This window comes from Crocodylus siamensis, unplaced genomic scaffold, assembly GCF_052110815.1.
Source record: "Crocodylus siamensis isolate JL-2025a unplaced genomic scaffold, ASM5211081v1 HiC_scaffold_281, whole genome shotgun sequence".
Classification (NCBI taxonomy): Eukaryota; Metazoa; Chordata; order Crocodylia; family Crocodylidae; genus Crocodylus; species Crocodylus siamensis.
This window is the reverse complement of record NW_028324691.1, coordinates 1-20,515: the sequence shown is the minus strand read 5'-3', so window position 1 is coordinate 20,515 and position 20,515 is coordinate 1. Positions and strand designations below refer to the sequence as shown.

General features: G+C 49.7%; 1 protein-coding gene across 1 annotated transcript; it reads left to right on the top strand.

The window, feature by feature from the left end:
* The first annotated feature begins 11,248 nt into the window (after positions 1-11,248).
* LOC149851749 (stonustoxin subunit beta-like) lies at positions 11,249-20,417 on the top strand. Its single transcript, XM_090030417.1, has 2 exons — positions 11,249-11,559; positions 18,136-20,417. The coding sequence occupies exons 1-2, from the start codon at positions 11,424-11,426 to the stop codon at positions 20,208-20,210; spliced, it is 2,211 nt and encodes a 736-aa protein (XP_089886543.1). The 5' UTR covers positions 11,249-11,423; the 3' UTR covers positions 20,211-20,417.
* Positions 20,418-20,515: the final 98 nt, after the last annotated feature.

Sequence of the window (20,515 nt, the reverse complement as noted above, 5' to 3'; positions counted from 1 at the left end):
GGGCAGGACTCCCACCCCATGAACCCCAATACCTACCACAGGGATCCTGATATGTGGCAGCTGGGAGGAATTACAAATGCAGGCTCCATGATACTGGAGCTTGCCAGATGCTGTGGATCAGTGAAGGATGGGGGCAGAGCCTCCGTGAGCCATGGGCTGCTCAAATAGCAGCTGGAGAAACAGCTGAGTGGCTGGTGGAGGGAAAGTGGGACACCAACCAGAAGACACCTGCTGCCGGGAAGAAGATTGCCCAGCTGAAAGCAAGAGAGAGGGAGCTGAGAGGTGACTAGAGAATTCTGGCAACCCAGGGAGAAAATCCAAGTCTGAGGAACCAAGGGTCTCCTGGGAGGGGCACTGCAGCCCCACCCGGAAAGGTATGGTGGTGGGAGGCATTGGCAGGGAGCAGCTACTCCCCACAATCAGCACAGCAGGTAGGCAAGAGCAACTCAGCATGGGAACTGCACACCCCACCAGTCCACGGATGACGGAGAGTGACCCCAGGTCAGCCAGGAGTCCGAGGTGGCCGAACTGAGGAGGCGGATCAGGGTGGCGCATAGGATGGTGGCCTATCCCCACAGTCACCCAGAGCACAAGGACGAGGGAGTCCTCTGTCCCTTTTTATTCTGTTTTCTTTATTTGAACTACAAGGGGCACTTGGAGATGGAATCCCAGGGGTCCGTCGGTGGAAGCTGGAAGTTTGTTTTCCATTGGGTTCGTTGGAAGCCATAGCTAGCCCGAAGATAGGGCAGGCTTCCATGCCCCAGCCAGCCTGAAGCTAAGGGACTGGCTGCAGAGAAAGCTGGGCAGGCCTGGAAGGTCTGAGCTACCCAGAGGCAGGTGAGCTGGGCCAAAAGAGAGCATCCAGGAGATGACCTCTGGAGGGCAGTGTTCATCCAGGCCATGGAAGTGGTACGGTGGGGTAAAGGGGAGGTTTTGGAGCCCCACAAAGAAAGAACCAGAATTGAGGCTTCATTGCTCTTGTGGGGGGCCACCTGAAGGGAACTAACTGCCTTCCCAACCAAGAACATAGAAGACGTGGCAGGGAAATAGGTGCAGCGCCCACACCATATATTTTTGGGCCAGTCTGCAGAGGCACTTAAGGCAAGGGATGTAGTTGTCATGGGTGATTTTAATTACCCGGACATCTGCTGAGAGGAACAGTCAGCCAGGACGTACTGGCTGAGATACAGGACCTCCACTTAATACAGGAGGTGCATGGTCCTGTGGCGGGCCAGTCGGGGGCGCTCCTGCGTTGAGCTGCCCACCTCCCTGCCCCCGAACACCTGCCAGACTCTGAATGCCTCCCTAGGGGCGCCTTATGCTTGGGCGACCCCTCTCCTGGAGCACACTCACTAGTCTGGGGGTAATGTGTTGCCACCACCCCGAGAAGGGACTGTCTCGGCCCTGTGTCCTCGGGGAAACACAGGCCTAATAGTCCGATGGGTACTCGACCCAGTACAGGCACTTGGGGCACTTCCCCAAGTCAGGGGGCAAAAAGCAAAGTCTCCCTTAGTCCGCAGACCTAAGGGGTCTCTCAGGCGTAATTTAGACCCCCCCCTCAATAAATCTCCCACACCAGTCACAAGGAGAACTTTGATTACGAGGGGTAGGAGAAACTAGGGTACAGGATTGAGCAATATCTTAGAAATCCTAAAGAGGAAACAGTGTGGCTGAGGTAGCCTTTTGATCACGCATCTGTGTTACTGCCAGCTAGATATCTAATCCGATTGAGTAGCTTACTCACAAGCATCTTCCAGAGTTCTCCAGTTTCCCCTCTGGAGTCTTGAGGTGAGAGAAAGAGCTAGGTCCAGATGGTAAGACTTCTCTGTCTCCCCTTCTTTGCTGCTGCTTCACCTCATGGCCGAAGAGAGAGAGCCTCCCCCCTCCCCAACCTATATAGCCCCTGTGACCTCATTCACCTGGTCCAGTGGAGGTCGGTCCCAGTTGGCTGTCGGCCAACCAATTTGAAATGCATCACCAGTTACCAGGCAGATTCCAGCTCCCCAGGTAGATGCCCCTCGCCCAGGTGGCGGATGCCAGTCCCATAGGCAGAGGGAGCAGGTTTCCCTCCCCCCGCAGGAATGCAGCCAGCTCAAGTTACCTAAATAGACAGGCCGAGGGTGTGGTCCCCTGTGTACTGGGGCCATCCTAATCAAACGGTTGCAGCTCGGAGATTTTAGTCACAGTGTCACAGGGCAGAGATTTTGGGGAGAAACAAGGTGGCTTTCTGCCAGAGGTCCCACCAGAGGAAACATTCTGTTGGACCTGGTCCTGGCCACAGATGACGACCTGGTAAGGGACCTCCAGGTTCCTGACCACCTGGGCGATAGCGATCATCACTTGCTGGAATTCACCATCCAGCGCAGGGTGTCAAGGGCCTGCAGCAAGACGGTAGCCCTAGACTTTAGGAGGGCCAACTTCAACAAGTTGAGGAGACTAGTGGGTGAGGCGCTGGGGTCCTTGAAGGCAGGGGAACTCAGTGTCAAGGGTAAGTCGTCGTTCTTTAAGGAAATGATACTCAGGGCCCAAGGGGAGTCCATCCCAACAAAAATCAAGGGGGACAAGAGTGCCCAAAAGCCCCCCTGACTCACCAAAGGTGTCTGGGAATGCCTGCTTACCAAAAAGGTGGTGTATACCCAGTGGAAGGACGGTGCTATCTCCAAAGAGGAGTATACCTCCTCTGCTCAGGCCTGTAGAGGGGCTGTCAGGAAAGCTAAGGCAGACATAGAGCTAGGACTAGTGTCCAAGATCAAGGATAATAAAAAGTCCTTTTTCAAATATATAGGGAGGATGAAGGCGGCACCGGGTAATGTGGGACCTCTGCAAAATATGCTGGTCAATCTGGTGGTTGCGCCAGAGGACAAAGCGGAACACTTTAACCAATTCTTCATCTCCGTTTTCTTGTGCAGGGACCGGGACTTCCCCGCTGTGATGCCAGATGGACTTGAGGGGAACACCTCCAGACCTCAGGTTGGGGAGGCCCGGGTTAGAGAGCTTCTGAAGGGGCTGGATGTGTTCAAGTCAGCGGGTCCAGATGCTCTGCACCCCAGGGTGCTGAGGGAGCTAGCTGGGGATATTGCAGGGCCCTTGGCATGGCTTTACGAGTGCTCGTGGTGCTCAGGCCAGGTGCCAGATGATTGGAAGATAGCCAACGTGGTCCCCGTCTTCAAAAAAGGGCAGAGAGAGGACCCAGGCAACTATAGGCCTGTCAGTCTTACCTCTATCTTTGGGAAACTCTTTAAGAAGACCCTCAAGGAGCACATCTGTGATGGGCCGGCTTCAGGGATGATGCTCAAGGGCAACCAGCATGGTTTCATAAGGGGCAGGTCATGTCAGACCAACCTGATTGCCTTTTATGATCAGGTCGCAAAGGCAATGGATGCAGGTGTCGCCATGGACGTAGTGTTTCTAGACTTCATCAAGGCCTTTGACACCGTCTCCCACCCCAGCCTCATTAAAAAACTAGGCGACTGTGGCATTGATTCCTACACAGTCAGATGGATTGCAGATTGGCTCAAGGGTCATACTCAGAGGATGGTGGTGGACAGGTCATATTCAACCTAGGGGGAAGTGGGCAGCGGAGTCCCCCAGGGCTCGGTCCTTGGGCCTGCACTGTTCAATTTCTTCATTAGCGATTTGGACAATGGGGTGAAATGCAACCTGTTTAAATTCACTGATGATACTAAAATTTGGGGTGAGGTGAGCACGCTAGTAGGGAGGGAAAGATTGCAGCAAGACCTGGATAAGTTACAGGGGTGGGCTGACATAAACAGGATGCGTTTCAATACTGACAAGTGCAGGGTGCTGCACTTAGGCAGTAGAAACCAGCAGCACACTTATAAGATGGGAAACTCCCTTCTTGAGAGCACGGAGGCAGAAAGGGACCTTGGAGTCATTACTGACTCCAAGATGAACATGGGCCGACAATGCGAGGTCACGGTTGGAAGGGCTAACTCCACCTGGTCGTGCATCCACAGATGCATCTCAGGTACAGCCAGGGAGGTGATCCTCCCCCTCTATGCGGCTCTGCTCAGGCCACAGCGGGAGTACTGCATCCAGTTCTGGGGGCCCCATTTCAGGAGGGATGTGGATAACATTGAAAGGGTCCAGAGGAGGCCACCTGCATGATCCGGGGACAACAGGGCAGACCCCACATTGAAAGACTGCGGGACCTAAACCTGTTCATAGGGCGGCTAGGAGCTGGAACCAACTTCCTAAGCAAGTGGTGCTGGCTCCTACCCCGGGGGTCTTTAAGAAGAGGCTTGATGCCTACCTGGCTGGACTCATTTGAGTCCAGTTTTTTCTCCCGCCCAAGCGGGGGGTCGGACTTGGAGATCTACAAGGTCCCTTTGACCCAAATTTTATGATTTTATGATTCTATGATGCAGGTGGCACCCAAGCCAAAGTCTCACCCTGACGTCGCTTGGGTGCAGGGCGCCCACCAAGAAGAGTCTGAAGCCTTATAACGCCTGTAAGCAACAGATAGGCACAGACAGAAAGCACCTCCTGTGCTCCTTTACATGAGTGGGGCTTTGCCCCTGAGTCTTTCAGGGGTCTTTCTACACAAGACTGAGTAAAGTTGCCCTAGGGTAGGGGTTTGACCTTCTCTGTGGGGCTGGGGTTTTTGGTTTTGTTTGACAACAATGTTAAATACGTCTGTCCAGGGCCACAGCCTGTGTTTCTAACCAACAGGTGCCTGCTCTGCCAGCTCAAAATGCCTGCACTGCATAGATGGATGACAAACAAGACAGGAGATTTCTGGAGGCACAAATGCCACCTAAGCTGGCAGGGAATGCCAGTGGAAGCTCAGCACCTAACTCATTATTGTTCCTGTGAAAATCCTCCTCCTGGTTTCTGTTGTCTATGTGCCACAATAAGAACAAGTGTCTGGTATGAAGCAGCTGTTCCCGCGTTCGTACAGGAACTTCTTTCTTTCTCCTATGACTCCAGAGGCTGCTTCCCACTTTCATTTCCAATGAATCCCCTTTTCCAGAGCCTGGCAGACAGTGCTTCTGGTTTGCTTGTCCCCCTGTGATCTTGGATTGGCCTCAGTACACTCTACTCTGCACTTCTCTACAAACTATTTCTCTGGGCTCTGGGGAGAGGGCGGGTCCAACTGTTAGAGCGGAGCAGCCCACAAAGGCAGTGCATTTACTTTCAGTTCCTCTCATTTCATTTCCTTTGCTTAGATAGTGCATGCAGCTCTCTGATAAAAGGCAGTTTCAGGAGCTCTCTGTCTCGTGTCCAGCCTGGATTACGACTGCTCAGGTAAGGACCTAAGTGAATGTCTATGTCAGAATACAAGGAGAGTGGCCTGTAGAGCTTGGGGAACCCTGTTGTGGCTCGGGGACGCAGCTGCTCTAGGAAGCTGTAAGGGCTGTAGTAAATGGGGTTTGCATTTGGTACCAAAATCTGTGGGAAACGCCTCAGGTGCTTCTAAATTGCTTTGTGTCTTGGTTGTAAAACATACAGCCGTGTGGCCTGTTGGTTTTCAGTGCTGGGTAGAGTGGCTCTTCCAAATGCTTCTCTGTACTGGGGGCCTGAATTCCTCCAGGAACCACAGGTCATTATTTTAAGCCAAGTGCTGTGTTTCTGGGGATTTTTAAGTGTGATCCTTCATCTCAGGCCTTGGTGTTTTGAATCCAGCCTGGTCCATTGTTATGGCTCCGGTGGCAGAAAGCCACCTTGGTTTCTCCCCAAAATCTCTGCCCTGTGACAATGTGATTAGATGGGCCGGCACGGAGGAGTCACACCTCAGCCTGTCTCTTTAGGTAACCTGAGCTGGCTGCAGTCCTGGGGGGTGGAACCTGCTCCCTCTGCCCACGGGACTGGCATCAGCCACCTGGGTGAGGGGCATCTACCTGGGGAGCTGGAATCTGCCCGGTAACAGGTGATGTATTTCAAATTGGTTGGCTGACAGCCAACTGGGACTGACCTCCACCGGACCAGGTGAATGAGGTCACAGGGGCTATATAAGTTAGGACGGGCTAGGAGGCGGTCTCTCTCTTTGGCCATGAGGTGAACCAGCAGCAGCCATGCGGGGGACACAGAGAGGCCTTACCATCTGGACCTAGCTCTCTCTCACCCCAAAACTCATGAGCAAGGAACTGCCTACCCCCAAAGGGAAACTGCACCTGCCTTTGGAGGATGCTTGTGAGTAAGCTACTCAATCTGATTCGATATCTAGCTGGCAGTAACACAGATGCGTGATCAAAAGGCTACCTCAGCCGGACTGTTTGGTCTCCAGGATTTCTAAGATATTGCTCAACCCTGTACCCTAGTTTCCCCTACCCCCTGTAATCAATAAAGTTCTCCTTTGTGACTGGTGTGGGAGACTTATTGAGGGGTGGGTCTAAATTATGCCCAATAGACCCCTTAGTTCTGCCGACTAAGGGAGACTTTACTTTTTGCCTCCTTACTTGGGGAAGTGCCCCAAGTGCCTGTACTGGGTCGAGTACCCGTAGGACTTTAGGCCTGTGTTTCCCTGAGGACACAGGGCCGAGACAGTCCCTTCTCGGGGTGGTGGGGGCGATGTTACCCCCAGACTAGCGAGTGTGCTCCGAGAGAGGGGTCGGCCGAGCATAAGGTGCCGTAGGGAGGCATTCAGAGCCTGGCAGGTGGTCGAGCGCAGGGAGGTGGGCGGCTCAACGCAGGAGCGCCCCCTACTGGCCCGCCACAGCTCCATTTCCATATTTTATAAACGTAGCAGTTCTGCATCTTCTCTGCCATCAGAACATTATTTATTTAATCTCACTTGCATTCAAATGCCTTTAGTTCAAGGTCCAGCCATCACTACTGAGATTTTCATGTAAGTGCAGGAATTCAGGTGTTGGGGGCTTGGAGGAAAAAAATCTAGTATCCAAATATTCATAACAAAATGATAAAAATTGGTAACAGTGAAATAAATAGTCAGTGTTTCTGTTCTGCCCTAGAGCTGGGATGCAACGTGTACTAGGGTGGGCTGTCCCTTTTCTAAGGAGGAAAAACTAGGTTTGTGAAGAAAACCTACCTGTGGGGCATGAGGCTGAGCAAAATTGTCTCATTGGGAGCTTGAAATTCTCCCTGAGGAGAAAGAAAGGGGAAAGAGGTAGCAAGCTGTGAAGGTTGAGTTAGGCTACTGTTATAGAGCCAGAGAAATTGAGGGCTCTTCTCGTGTCTGGGAGAGGACAGAGGATTTTGCTTTGGCTGGTTGTTTGCTTTGGAGAACTGGCTGAATGGGTCGCAAGGGAGTGACTTCTCCCTTGTGAAGAACAGGGAACAGGTATTGGAGTAGCAGAAGTTGGTGAGATCTGGGATGGAGGAGACAAGGGTGGGGACTATTTGCTGCTATCCCTAGCAGGGCCACACACGATAGGCATTGGATGTTTGAGGGGGCTGGTGGATTGAAAGACAATGTTCTTCCCAATCCTCTTGTTTCTCACTCCCAGTGACACAATACCAAAAACATAGCAACAAAGACATGCTTAAAGACCAAAGTGTTCAGTGAAAGCTTTTAAATCCGGTTGGTTTTCCTACGTGAAACTGAAAGGAAGGCAAAAAAGCAGGAGTCATTTTTGGAACAGCTCCTCTCTCCACAGACAGAGGTGGCAGGCAGCAGGAAGAAGAGAAGCAGGTCAGGCAGGGAAAGGGACACTTGGGGAGGGCTTGGGGCTTAATTTGTGGTATGCTTGCCAAAAAAGATGGCCCCCGCTTCTCCCATATCACCTCTCGTTTAGCACAGGCCTTTGACTTTTTATTACCCAGTCACCCTGTACTCAGCTCAGTAGCTTTATGTCAATCAAGGCACTTCAGGATAGAGGACAGAGAGGGAATTTGGTAGCAGCCTTCAACTCCCGGAAGAGCAATAGCAAAGAGGATGGAGCTGGACTGTTCTCAGTGGGGCAGGTGACAGGACAAGGAGCAATGGGCTCAAGCTGCAGCAAGGGAAGTTGAGGTTGGATATTAGGGAGAACTCTCTCATCAGGAGGATAGTAAAGTATCGTAACAGGGTCCCCAGAGAGGTGGTGGAGTCCCCATTGTTGGGGGTATTTAAGACCTGTGAGACAAAGCCATGGCTGGTATGATCCAGTTGGGGCTGGTCGTGCTTTGAGCATGGGGATGGACAAGTTGTGAACAACTAAGATCCCTTCCAACCCTTATTTTCTATTGATTGTGTGATTATGATACTAAATTGCTGCCAACATCAGGCAGAGAACAGTAGAAATGGAGATACATAGAAACAATTATGCAAAGCACATTGTAGAGGAAGATTGGAAATATCTCCCACAACATTCTCATTAACAAGCTAAGGCTGGATGAATGTTCTTTAAAGTGGATACACAGCTGGTTACATCATCAGGCTCAGTGAGTAGTTCATGTCTAGTTTGGAAGAGTGAGGTAGTCCAAGTGTCTTTCCGAGGTCCAGTATTGTTTAAAATCTTCATTCATGATTTGGACAATAGGATTGAGTGCACAGTCTGCAAAACTGCAGATGACACCAAGCTGGGTGGAGTTGCAATCTGGAGGACAGTGCCTGTGTCCAGAGTGACCTGGATAGACTGGAGAAATGTCCCCAGTCAGTGAGATGAGATATAGCCAAGACCCATGCAAAGTCCTTCCCTTGGGATGGCATAACTGCATGCACAAATACAGGCTGGGGGATGACTGAATAGGGCTGCAGGGCTGCAGAGACCGACCTGATTACAGTCAACCAGAAGCTGCTTATGAGGCAACAGTGAGCTCTAGTTGCAAAAGCCAGTAACAACATCTTGGGTTGTACTAACAACTGTTACTAGAAAAATCAAGGAAGTGATTCATCTAGTGTCTTCAGCCCTGATGAGGCCTTCCCTGGAGTCTTATGTCCAGGTTTTGGCCCCACACTTCAAGAAGGATTTAACAGTTTGGAAAATGCTTAGCACAGAGCCACCAAATGATTAGAGGCTTGGGAGGGAAGACTTATTAGGGGAGGCAGAAAGAACTAGTGTGATTTCATCTGGAAGAGAGAAGATTGGGGAGGAATTTGGTAAGAGTCTCCAAATACCTAGGGGGCAGTTTAGAGAGAGGGTGGAGATGGACTTTTGTGTGTGGCCATAAGGGACAGGACTAGGAGCAGCTGCCTCAGCTTGCAGGAGGAGCTCCTTCCAGAGGTGGTGCAACCACCTACACTGGAAATCTTCAAGAGGAGACTAGACAGTCACCTTGCTGGGGTCACCTGACCCCCAGCTATCTTTCCTGCCTGGTACAGGTGTTACTCAAATTCCTAAATGCCCAAATTATGATTGAGACGTTATAAAGGGGGATAAGGCAAGGTGCCGCGTTTATTGATCACATGAGTTAGACATAGAGGTTTGGGCATACTATTCATACAAACACACACAAATCATAATACACACCATTACACAGGTACACATACACAAAACAACCATTCCATCCACACATACACCAGATATAGTTTCCAGCAACAGTTGCTCAATATCAGCCCAGAGGGGCTAACCTGGGCTTGTTCTTGATTTGAAGACAGCAGATTTGAAGATTTCTTCAGCTTATCTCAGCCTTGGAGTGTTCTTGGTGCCCGTCTGGCAGGATGGGTGCATTCTTTCTCTTCATTATCTTCCTTGTGCCCTAGGCCTAAAAGGGATTCTTCAGCCATTCATTAATTAGTTTACCAACTGGCAACTTACATTTGGCACCTTGTTGCTTACATAAACAGTTACATCTTCTCCCATCTGTATGCCCTTTCCTCACCATTCACCCTTTTACACACACTCATACATGAAGGCTATGCAGAGTTCATTCACTTATGTCAAGCAGACAGATACAAAATAGAGTTTTTAAGTTGCTTGCAGAACAAGACAAACATGGTTACATTTCACTACTAATGCACTCTGTGTTAACATCAGCTACATTAATTCAGTTCATGCTACACAGGGGGCTGGACCCAATGATCTTCCGAGGTTCCTTCTGGCATTACAATCTATAATCCTGCCTTGAGCAGTGGGATGGATTAGGTGTGGTCTTGTGAGGTCCCTTCCAGCCTGACTTTCCTGTGTTCCCACAAACTTCTCCTTTTCCTAAACAAGCTTCTCAAAATGTGAAGCATACATATAGCAAATAGGAAATAACCACCTAAACACACTGCTCAATTGCTTCCCAAGCCTCTTAAAAGTAACTTCCTGTAGGTCTGGCAAGCCACCCAGGAATCCAAGTATTACTTCATCAATAGCTGGGTCCCTCTCCCTGGGTACTACTGAGTTAGGGCAGGTGGGTGAGGACAGCTCCCAGCACATTCCCCATGTTGCACTTCTTTGCACTGGGATTGGATGTTTCTAAATTCAGTGTCAAGCCATCAACTCTTGTCACCCATTCATCAGCAAAGTTGAAAGTCCTTCCCAACTGCCTAAGCCCTCTTCCCTGTGGAAAATAGAAGTCCAGGCTGACCTGGACAAGCTCAGCAAATGGGCAGACGAGAACCTGATGGTGTTTAACATCAAAAAATGCAAGGTTCTCCACCTTGGGAGGAAAAACCTGCAGCACCCTTATAGGCTCGGCAGTGCTACGTTGGATAGAACTACAGAGGAAAGAGACTTCGGGGTCATCATTGACCACAAGATGAACATGAGCCTGCAATGCGATGCTGCGGCTAATAAAGCGACCAAAACGCTGGCGTGCATCCATAGATGCTTCTCGAGCAAATCCCGGGATGTCATTCTCCCCTTGTACTCAGCTTTGGTGAGGCCGCAGCTGGAGTACTGCGTTCAGTTTTGGGCTCCACAATTCAAAAAGGATGTGGAGAAGCTTGAGAGAGTCCAGAGGAGAGCCACGCGCATGATCAGAGGTCAGGAAAACAGATCTTACGATGACAGGCTGAGAACCATGGGACTCTTTAGCCTGGAAAAGCGCAGGCTCAGGGGTGATCTGATGGCCACCTATAAGTTTATCGGGGTGACCACCAGGATCTGGGGGAACATCTGTTCACCAGAGCGCCCCAAGGGATGACGAGGTCAAACGGTCACAAACTCCTGCAAGACCGTTTCAGGCTGGACATAAGGAAGAATGTCTTTACTGTCCGAGCCCCCAGCATCTGGAACAGTCTGCCAGCGGAGGTGGTTCAAGCGCCTACATTGAACACCTTCAAGAGTAAATTGGATGCTTATCTTGCTGGGACCCTATGACCCCAGCTGACTTCCTGCCCTTTGGGCAGGGGGCTGGACTCGATGATCTCCCGAGGTCCCTTCCAGCCCTGATGTCTATGAAATCTATGAAATCACCTTCCCACTGTCCAGGTGTAGAGTTCCTGCCTTCGGTACAAGTACAGTTAGTAGCTGAAGTGGGAACAGATCTTCTTGTTTCCTATAATGGTCCCTAGCGGAGTCTGAGCAGCTCACCTCCAGATGAGAAGTGCGCATGTCAGTTGAGATCACTTCATCCACATCACCCTGGTCCTCATGTTTTTCAGGCCAGGAACAGTCTCTGCTGCCACCATGGCTCACACTGAAACTTGTACCATCGAGATACCTGCCCTTGGGCGCCCTTTCCGGCTGGGGATGCTGTACGACTGCCGCAATGACACTGTCATTCCAGGTATGTAAAGCAGGTGCCTTCCTTATCCCTTCCATGTAATGTCAGCTATGAGACCGGAAAGCAGCTGGTTAGAGCTAAACCTGGGGTATAGAGATGCTTAAAGAGTGCTCAGGGAAGGTATTCATCAGACACTTAGTGGGCATTACCTTGATCTGTTTGGACTAACATAATTGCATGGCAGAGACAGACAGAGACTTTATTTATTTGTTTTTGTTTAGACCTTTATTCTAAAAGAGTAAAAAAAAAAATTGTGAGAGTGCCAAAGTATCCCTTCTTCCCCCCTCCTGCCTCTCTCTCTCCCCTCCCCCCCGCCCCAGAGTGAAATACTTGTCAGAACAAGGACACTCATCTCACCAGGGATTGAAGCCCTGACCATGCAACACCCTTCATAGGGTTACACACTTCGGACTATCCATCTTCCAGTTAGAGGAGTGCCCTCTCAGTGGTTCAGTTTGTCAAAAGCTCATCTACATTTTCATAGAGTTATGGATCCATAGAGAAGTGGGGGTGGAAGGGAGCTCCAGAGATCAACCCCCTGCCTGAGGTAGGATCAGCTTTGTCCAAACCATCCCGTACAATCTATAATCTAAACTCTGTGTAAAACTACCATCAATCCTGACACAAGACATAACATCCTAACCTGCCAGAGGTAAAGCAGGTGGGCCATGGTGGCCAGCTTCTCTGAAAGGCTGTTAATATCTACTCAAGAGAACTCAGGAAGAGTCCCCCACAACCCACTCCCTGCCATAGAGGACAGTAGTCCCCTGCCCCCAGCCCATACCAATTCGAGAAGGGGGTAAAGTTACTTCCTGACTCCAGATATGGTTATCAGTGTTACCCAGAGCAGCGGAGCAAGGCCCTCTAGCCAGGAACCTCCAGCCATAATTCCCCGGAGAAGCACTGGCACAGCCTAGTCAGAATTGCCATCCTGGGCTGCAGTCAACACCCAGGGCCTCTGGGGGAGGCTTGAAAGCACCGTGACATACGGAGCAGGAAGGTGGGGATGGGGAAAACAACAGAGGCCGAAAAGCTGGGAAATCCCCATAGCAGAGCACAGGCATCACTGTGTCTAGATCATCCCTGACCAGTGGCTGTCCAGCCTCTTGTTGACCACCCCCAGCGATGAGGAGTCCAGCCTGAGAACCAATCCAAACCTACTTTCCCAAAACTTCAAGCCACAGGTCCACATCCCACTCTCTGCAAAGAGAGAGAAACGGTTCTTTCCCTCTTCTCTATGGCAACCCTTCCAGGATTTGAAGACTGCTCTCATTTCCCATCTGAAATACCTTTCTGCAAGCTGACCATGCCCAGCTCCTTCAGATCCTCCCTGTGTGACTTGCTTCCCAAGCCCTGTACCATCTTTGTTTCCTGCCTCTAGACCCTCTCAAATTTCTCCACATCCTCTCTTCTGCACCCTAATGCTTCTACTGGAATAGCTCAAAACTGAATTTGCCTTCTGTGTGGCTGCATCACGCTGCAGAGTCAAACTGAGTCTGTGATTCCAGAACCTCCTCCATAGTTTTCCCTTCCGAACAGGCATCACCCGTTTTGTATCTGTGTTTTTGATCATTCCTACCAAAGCATGGGAAGTTGCATTTGTCTTCACTGAACTTCATCCTGTTTGCTCCAGCCCAGCTTTGCAATCTGTCAGGATCCTAAACTGTGCTCACATTGTTACCATAGTCACCTGCTACTTTGGGGTGTGCTCATTTATTAGGGCTTGGTAATTCTATCAATGTGCTGCTTGTGTTACTTGTGTTTCTACACAGAGCTGTATCTCTCCCTTCTGCAAGCCCTCACCCCCAATGGAGCTATCTTGCAGGACTCAATTCAGTGGGGCTGGGTTCCTCCAGTCCCCAAATCAGTCACACACAAACACATACAGATTAGCGTGACACACCTGACCTTGGCCGGGTTGATCAGCATGGACAGGCTGACACCCTCATATGCCAAGAATCAGTTCATCAGGGCAACAATAACCACAGTCAGACACAAGCACACGGTTAAACCGAATACCTCTGAATCTGGCTGGGTGTCCAGATGACACCCTCATGGGCCAGCGTTCAGTTCATTAGGGCACGTCTGAGCCAAACTGGGTCAACCAGCCTGTACAAGCTGATCCCCTTATGTGTTTCAAACTCAGCATGTCCCAATCTTTTAGCCTCTTGATGAGCAGACTCCACAGTATTTTTGGGCTACACAGGGATCTTTAGCTTAGGTAAGAGGGGCGTTGCTACAGAGCAAGTGGGGAAAGAGAAGTAAAGAAGGCAAAATATACCCAGTTACCACCAGTTTGACTATAGAAGTTATTTATTGCTAAGTAGATTAAATATATATTGACACTGGTAGTGATAGACATGCAAAGGAAAAACAAACACAAACAGTCACAGTATACCCTGGTTTCACTAAGTATTTGGGGAAACTGAGCTCAAGCTTAACTAATACAGTTCAGGTTCAGAAATCTGTGCTTAGAGAGAGGAGAGAAGAGAAGAGAGAGAGAGAGAGAGCTGGGATCTCACCAGTCCGAGGCACTCGGGTTGCAGAGCCGACAGGTGAAAGTTCCCAGCACGATCCTTGAAGGGAGACGATCTGCCTCCTGCCGCGGCTCCAGGAGAAAGCGGGTGGTATCAGCACACACTGCTGCTGCTTTTACAGATTTTTATACCCCCAGTTCAGCTTCTTTCAAGCATTCTCAGTAGTGTCAATCAAATTGTCTTTTCTATTGACAAGGGGTTATCTGGTTGGGACATCTCAGGAGACTGACTGATACTCAGGAAACATCTACTTGGAGCCAGCTTGACATTTCTATGGATAGCAGATATACTGATGGGACATCGCCTGGTGTCTTCAGAAACAATAGATAGCTTGCAGCATCAGGGTTTTGGATTTTCACTTGCTGTGAACAAGCCTCAGCTTAGCATGACTTTTCCAGATCTTACTATAGTGTTTTAACAGACTTAAGGCAATTATTGGAGTGTTCACAACCTGTTGTGGAGAGGACTTCCACCAGTCGTCTCGGGAAAAGTATGACAACACTTGTGGACAGGGCTCCAAGAGGCTGGAAGCTGTGATGAACCCTGTACCATTGTTCAAATGCTACCCATACCCGCTCTGACTCAATCTATTGCCTCAGCACTCCCTAACCCGGCAACCAAGTTTTAGCTACTTAAGTTTAAATAGGCCTCCCATAGTGGGACCGGGGACTGTACGGCCCGAGATGCCTAGTAAACTTACTTCTGCTTAAAGAGTGTGTGTGTGGGGGGGGAAAGTCCTTTGTAAATCCAGATTAGAACTGGTCTGATAAATGCTGAGCTGGGTGTGGGGGTTGATGAGCATTTGGAGCAGAGATTCCCCATCATGCCGTGCTCCCCTGCTTCGCTGATCCCAGAATTCACTGCAGTCTCTGCTTCAGGCTTTCTGTTCTCCATCTCTCATGTAAATGAATGGTCATCTGGCCCCATCTCAGATGCAAATGAGACGTAGGGCAGTTGTTTCACGTTTGTCACCCTTATCTGGAGGGTTTTAGGTGTGTCTCTCACTGCATTTTAATCAGTTTCTGTTTAGGCAGAGGAGGGGAAGGTGGGAGGGAATTCTTTGAGAGTCAAACAGTCTGTGTCCTGTGTCAGGTTTCCCCAAGAACAGGGAGCTGAGAGGTGAACATCCTCCAACATGTTCACAGTCCTTGCCAGTTTCGGTCTTCTGCAAACTTGATCAAGATTTCTGGACCAGCATCCATTGAACAGAGCTGGGCCCAGGACAAATGCCTGTGGGACTCCACTTGAAACCTCCTTCAATTCTGACATGGACCCATTACTATTGACCCTTTGCTTGCAGCTATTGAGCTAGTAGTTTTGTCCAGCCCACATTTCTAAAGTTATTTTATGAGATGGTCATGTGGGATCTTGTCAAAAGCCTTACCAAAATACAGACACATTATATCTAAGCATTGTCTTCATCCACCCACATGTGTTTCACATTTCAAAGCAAGAGATTAAGTTTGCATGACACAATTTGTTCATAATCATGCTGGGTTCTTGTGATCAGCCTTTCCTCCTCCAGATGTTTCTAAGTGAGTTTCCTTAAGATATTCCCCAGTAATGTCCCAGGTATTGAGTAGAGATTAACACCTACGTAGGTAGCCAGGTTCATGTTTTTGCCTTTTTAAAGAGGAGCACTACATTGGCCTTTCCCCAGTGCTCTGGTACCATAACTTCATGGAGATCATTGACAAGGCCTCTGGGATATCCTTTGCCGGTTTCTTCAGCACCCTCAGATAGAACTCTTCCATTTCTGCAGCCCTAAATTCATCTAGACCCATGAGCAGCTCTTTGATATTAGCTCTTTTGTTAGCTCCTTCCTCAGCTTTCCACTTCCTTATCCAGGTGTCAGGCTGCAGATAATTTGTTTTTGTGAAGACTGAGGCAAAGTAGATGTTGAGAAGTTCTGCCTTCCTTGTGTCTTAAATTAGGAATTCTGGGTTGTTACCAGAGGACCCAGAGCTTCCCTGTTTCTTCTTTTCTGGCCAACAGGCTTATAGACCCTCTTTTTGCTGTCCTTGATCACCTTTGCCAGGTGCAGCTCCTTCTTCATCTTTCCCTTCCTGATTTTGACCCTACAGGTTCTTACTACTTCCTGGTAGGCATCCTTGGTGCCCTACCCATTCTTCCCTGCCTGTACACTTTCCTTTTGCATGAGGTATCCTAGAAGCTCCTTGTGCAGTCACATTAGTCTCTTGTCATTCTTTTCATGCATCCATCATGTCAGGACGGTTTCTTGATGGGCTTCCCATACTCTGCCCTTCAGAAGCTCCCAGCCCTCCTAGGTATCCTTATCCTTCAGTCTGTCCTCCCACGGCACCATGCCTGTTAACTTTTTGAGTCAGATGAAATTTCATAGGATTTCATAGACATTATGGCTGGAAGGGACCCTGCAAGATCATCTGGTCTTGACCCCTGCTGAGTTCCTGCCCTTTGGGCAGGGGGCCAATGATCCCAGAAAGATAGGCATCCAAGTGTTTTTTTAAAGTATCCAGAGTAGGTGCTTGCGCCACCTCTGGGGAGTGTCTATTCCAGGCTCTGGGGACTCAGACAACAAACACTTTTTTTCCTTTTGTCCAACCTAAAGTGGTCTTCTAGGAGTTTGTAACCGTGTTCTCATGGGGTGCTCTAGTGAACAGACATTCTCCTAGTTCCTGATGTACACCCCTTATGTACTTATAGGCTGCCACCAAGTCACGCCTGAGCCTGAAATTTTCCAGGATGAAGAGTCCCATGATTCTCAGGCTCTTCTCATAAGGCCTGCTCTCTTGTCCTCTAATCATTTGCATGACTCTCTTCTGGACTGTCTCAAACTTCTCCACATCCTTTTTGAATTGTGGACCCCAGAACTGGACACTATTCCAGCTGTGGTCTCAACAAGGTTGAGTAAAGTGGGACGATGACTTCTTGGGTCTTGCTTGAGATGCATCGGTAGATGCAAGCCAGCATTTTGTTTGCTTTGCTGGCTGCAGTGATACGTTGGTGGCTCATGTTATTTTGTGATCAATCATGACCTCCAAATCCACCTTTTTTAAATCTAGCGCCCTAATTTTGCTGACTTCATGCTTTCCCCAGCTCAGGTTCAGGAATCCTATCATGTTGTGGTTTCTACATCCCGTGTTGCTCATCACACTCATATCCTACCCTAGTTCTTCCCTATTGATCAGGTCAAGATCCAAGATAGACGATCTCCTAGTTGTCTCCTCCACCTTCCTGAACAGAAAGTTGTCCTCCAAACAAGTTAGGAACAACCTTGACATTTTCTTTTGGCTGCATTGTTCTCGTAGCAGATTTTGGAAATGCTGAAGTCACTTATCATACCACCCCATAGCTTTTGGACAGATTTGTCACCGCTTGAAGAGTGCCTCGTCCATTCTGTCTTCTGATTTGGTTGCCTATAATGAATCCCCACCATTATATCAGTCCATCTTTCACCTTTCATCTTCATCCAAAGGCATTCTTCTTTGCTGTCTTCCTTCTCCTGAATCAGGGAACAGATCTGTGTGTGCTTGACATACTAGGCAACATCACCACCTTTTCTCCCAATGGTATCTTTCTAAAACAGAGTGTAACCATCATTGTTGACAATGCAGTCACAAGACCTGTCCCACCAGGTCTCTGTGACACCAATCAATGCATATTGGCATCAAGGGGTTGCTTAGGTTGCATTCAGTCTTTATAGGCACCACACCAAGGTCATAGCCCCACTACCAGGCCCAGTAAATATATGCCATAAGGAAGCAAACCCTGCCCCAAAGTTTTTAGCATCTTGGTAGGGATGAGATGGATCAAACAGGCACGACTTACATATGGATCCTAGGGAGAACGAGGTAACAGCAAAGCTACAACTTGTCTTCCAAAGAGTAAAATACATAGACAGACAGGTGTGCCTTCCAGTGGTGTATCAGCAGCCCTCAATGCCAGTGTCCAGTGTGTTTGGAGTGTGTTCACATTTGTCCCATGTTAAAGAAACTCACTTGAAACCTTTTCCTGTCTCCTCCCACAATCACTGAAAATGTGATTGTGTCCTGTTTCCCAGGTATCACTTTATGGGACAACAAAGACCTGAAGAGAGATGTGGAAAGAGTGCCAAAGCACTTTACTAATTATCAGATCATCACATCTGACACCATGGCAGACAAGGCCTCTGCCCTGAACCTGTCAGGCTCCCTGAAGGCCAGTGTCCTGGGGGGGCTGGTGGAACTCGGGGGGTCTGCAGCATTTTTTAACGATACCAAGAAATCAAAACATCATTCCCGAGTGACTCTGCGGTACACGATGACAGACAGGTTTGAGCACCTGACTATGGGCCAGCTGGGGAAAAAGAACATCTCTCATTCTGCTGTATTTGATGATCACACGGCCACCCACGTGGTCACAGCTGTGCTGTATGGGGCCCAGGCTTTCTTTGTGTTTGATCGGGAGGTTTCCTCATCTGAGAGCAAGCAGGAGATAGAAGGGAATATGAAAATGTTGGTGGAAAAGATACCAAAGGTCTCAGGAGGGGCAGAGGCATCTGGGGACTTTAAAAAAAAGGCAGAAGAAAGAACTGAAAATTTGCATTGCATGTTTTATGGTGATTTTTCTCTGGAGAAGAATCCAGTTACTTACCAGGATGCCATGGAAGTCTACTCCGGGCTCCCTGACCTGCTGGGGGGTGATGAGAAACGGACTGTACCAGTGAAGGTCTGGCTGTACCCACTGAGGAACCTGAATGACAAGGCAGCTCAGCTGGTGCGTGACATCAACTCAGTGCTGATTAGAGATGCCGAGAGAGTCCTGGAGCACCTGGCTGAGTGTGGCGTGCGATGCAATGACATGGAGAGAGACAGAGTGGCTACCACCTTTCCTGAAATCCAGAGGAAGATCCAGGAATTTGGGGATCTGTGCAAGCAACGCACACAGGTGTTTCAGAAAGAGCTCGCAAGCACCTTGCCTGCCATCCGTGGAGGAGGGGAGGAGGAAGGGGCCTTAGTAAAAATGTTAAGTAGTGTACAGCAGTCACCATTCAGTGCGCGGCAACTCAGCAAATTCCTGGAGAAGAAACAGCAGGAGATGAATTTTGTCCATTCCTACCTTGCTGTGCTGGAGGGAGTGGAGGTCGTTTCCTCCCAGAGTGAGCTCCAGGCAGCCGTGCTCAGCCCCAACCATCGCTTTGTTGTGTCTCTCACTCTCACTTCCTTGCACACGGAGGAAGCCTATTTCTCAGCATTAAACCTCTGGCTGAGGAGATCATTTCTGGAGAAGACACACAAGCCAGAATCAGCCAGATCCGATGGTGAGAACCTAGAACCTGAGCAATGGTTTGAAGATAAGGAAATACAAAGAAAAGCACGACGAGCTGTGAAGTCCTTCTCTGACTTTGCTCGTGTTAACAAACACAGGGAGGAAACTCGGTTCCTTGTGGCCTCTGTCCCAGACAAGGACAACCCAGGAGCTTCCATTTACCTGTATGAGGACGGGGAGCTGGTCAAGATCAACTTTGAGCCTCCAGCGAAGCCTCTTCCTCCCTCGATTGCTGGAATCAGCCATGACCGTGTGCAGCTCACACTGAAGCCAGCAGCCGGGGGAGAGGCGCTCACCGGCTATCGGGTGGAGTACAGGAGAGTGGGGCAGGAGGACTGGACAGTTATGAATGTGACTAGCACACAGGAGACATTCCCGGTAGCAGGGCTGTGTGCAAGCACTAAGTACCAGTTCCGATGCGCTGCCGTGAGCAAACCCGGGCTCAGTGCGAGCAGTGACGTGAGTGATGCTGTCGAGACACTGCCAACCAGCCCCCCCGGGAAACCTGCAGCAGCTACTGTGCAATCCACTGCCATCGCCCTGAGCTGGGAGGCACCCGCTGTCATTGGAGAGGGAGTCACTGTTCAGGAGTACAGGGTGCAATACAGGGAGGAAGTTGGAAGCGAAAGCCCCGAGGGGAACAACACATGGTTGGAGCAGAGAACAGGACACAAAGCCGAGTTCTGCAAGATCGATGAGCTGAAGCCTCAGACACGTTACAGGATCCAGGTGTCCGCCATGTGTGCAGATGGGGCTCTGAGCGCCGTGAGTGAGGACTCGTGCCTTTCAACACTACCGGTAAGAGAGAATGGAAAGAAATCTGCATGATCTCCCCCTCCCCTTGCCTTCCTAATACAGGTGACTGAACTCTGTTGTGTCGTTTCCACTGAACACAAGTGGGGATTTGCTTCAGATTCGGCCCATTCAGGGGACGGTGATTTGATTCGGTGATTCAAATCACTGTCCCAAATTGATTTGGCCGAATCAGCCAGGCCCGCCCCGCCCAGCCCGGCAATGACTTCCACGCCTGCCCCAGCTCCCAGGGCTTGGAGAGACAAAAACCCCAACTTAGCAGGTGCTGCCAGGCAGAGGGGTGATCCCTGCTGCCTCCCACTGGCCCATGCTGCATGGGG

What these genes read in the sequence shown, in the direction of transcription:
- LOC149851749 (XM_090030417.1), top strand. Translation starts at nt 11,424, where the DNA reads ATGTTTTTCAGGCCAGGAACAGTCTCTGCTGCCACCATGGCTCACACT. An exon ending in CAATGACACTGTCATTCCAG is followed by an intron (nt 11,560 to 18,135) that starts GTATGTAAAGCA and finishes CCTGTTTCCCAG; the next exon opens with GTATCACTTTATGGGACAAC.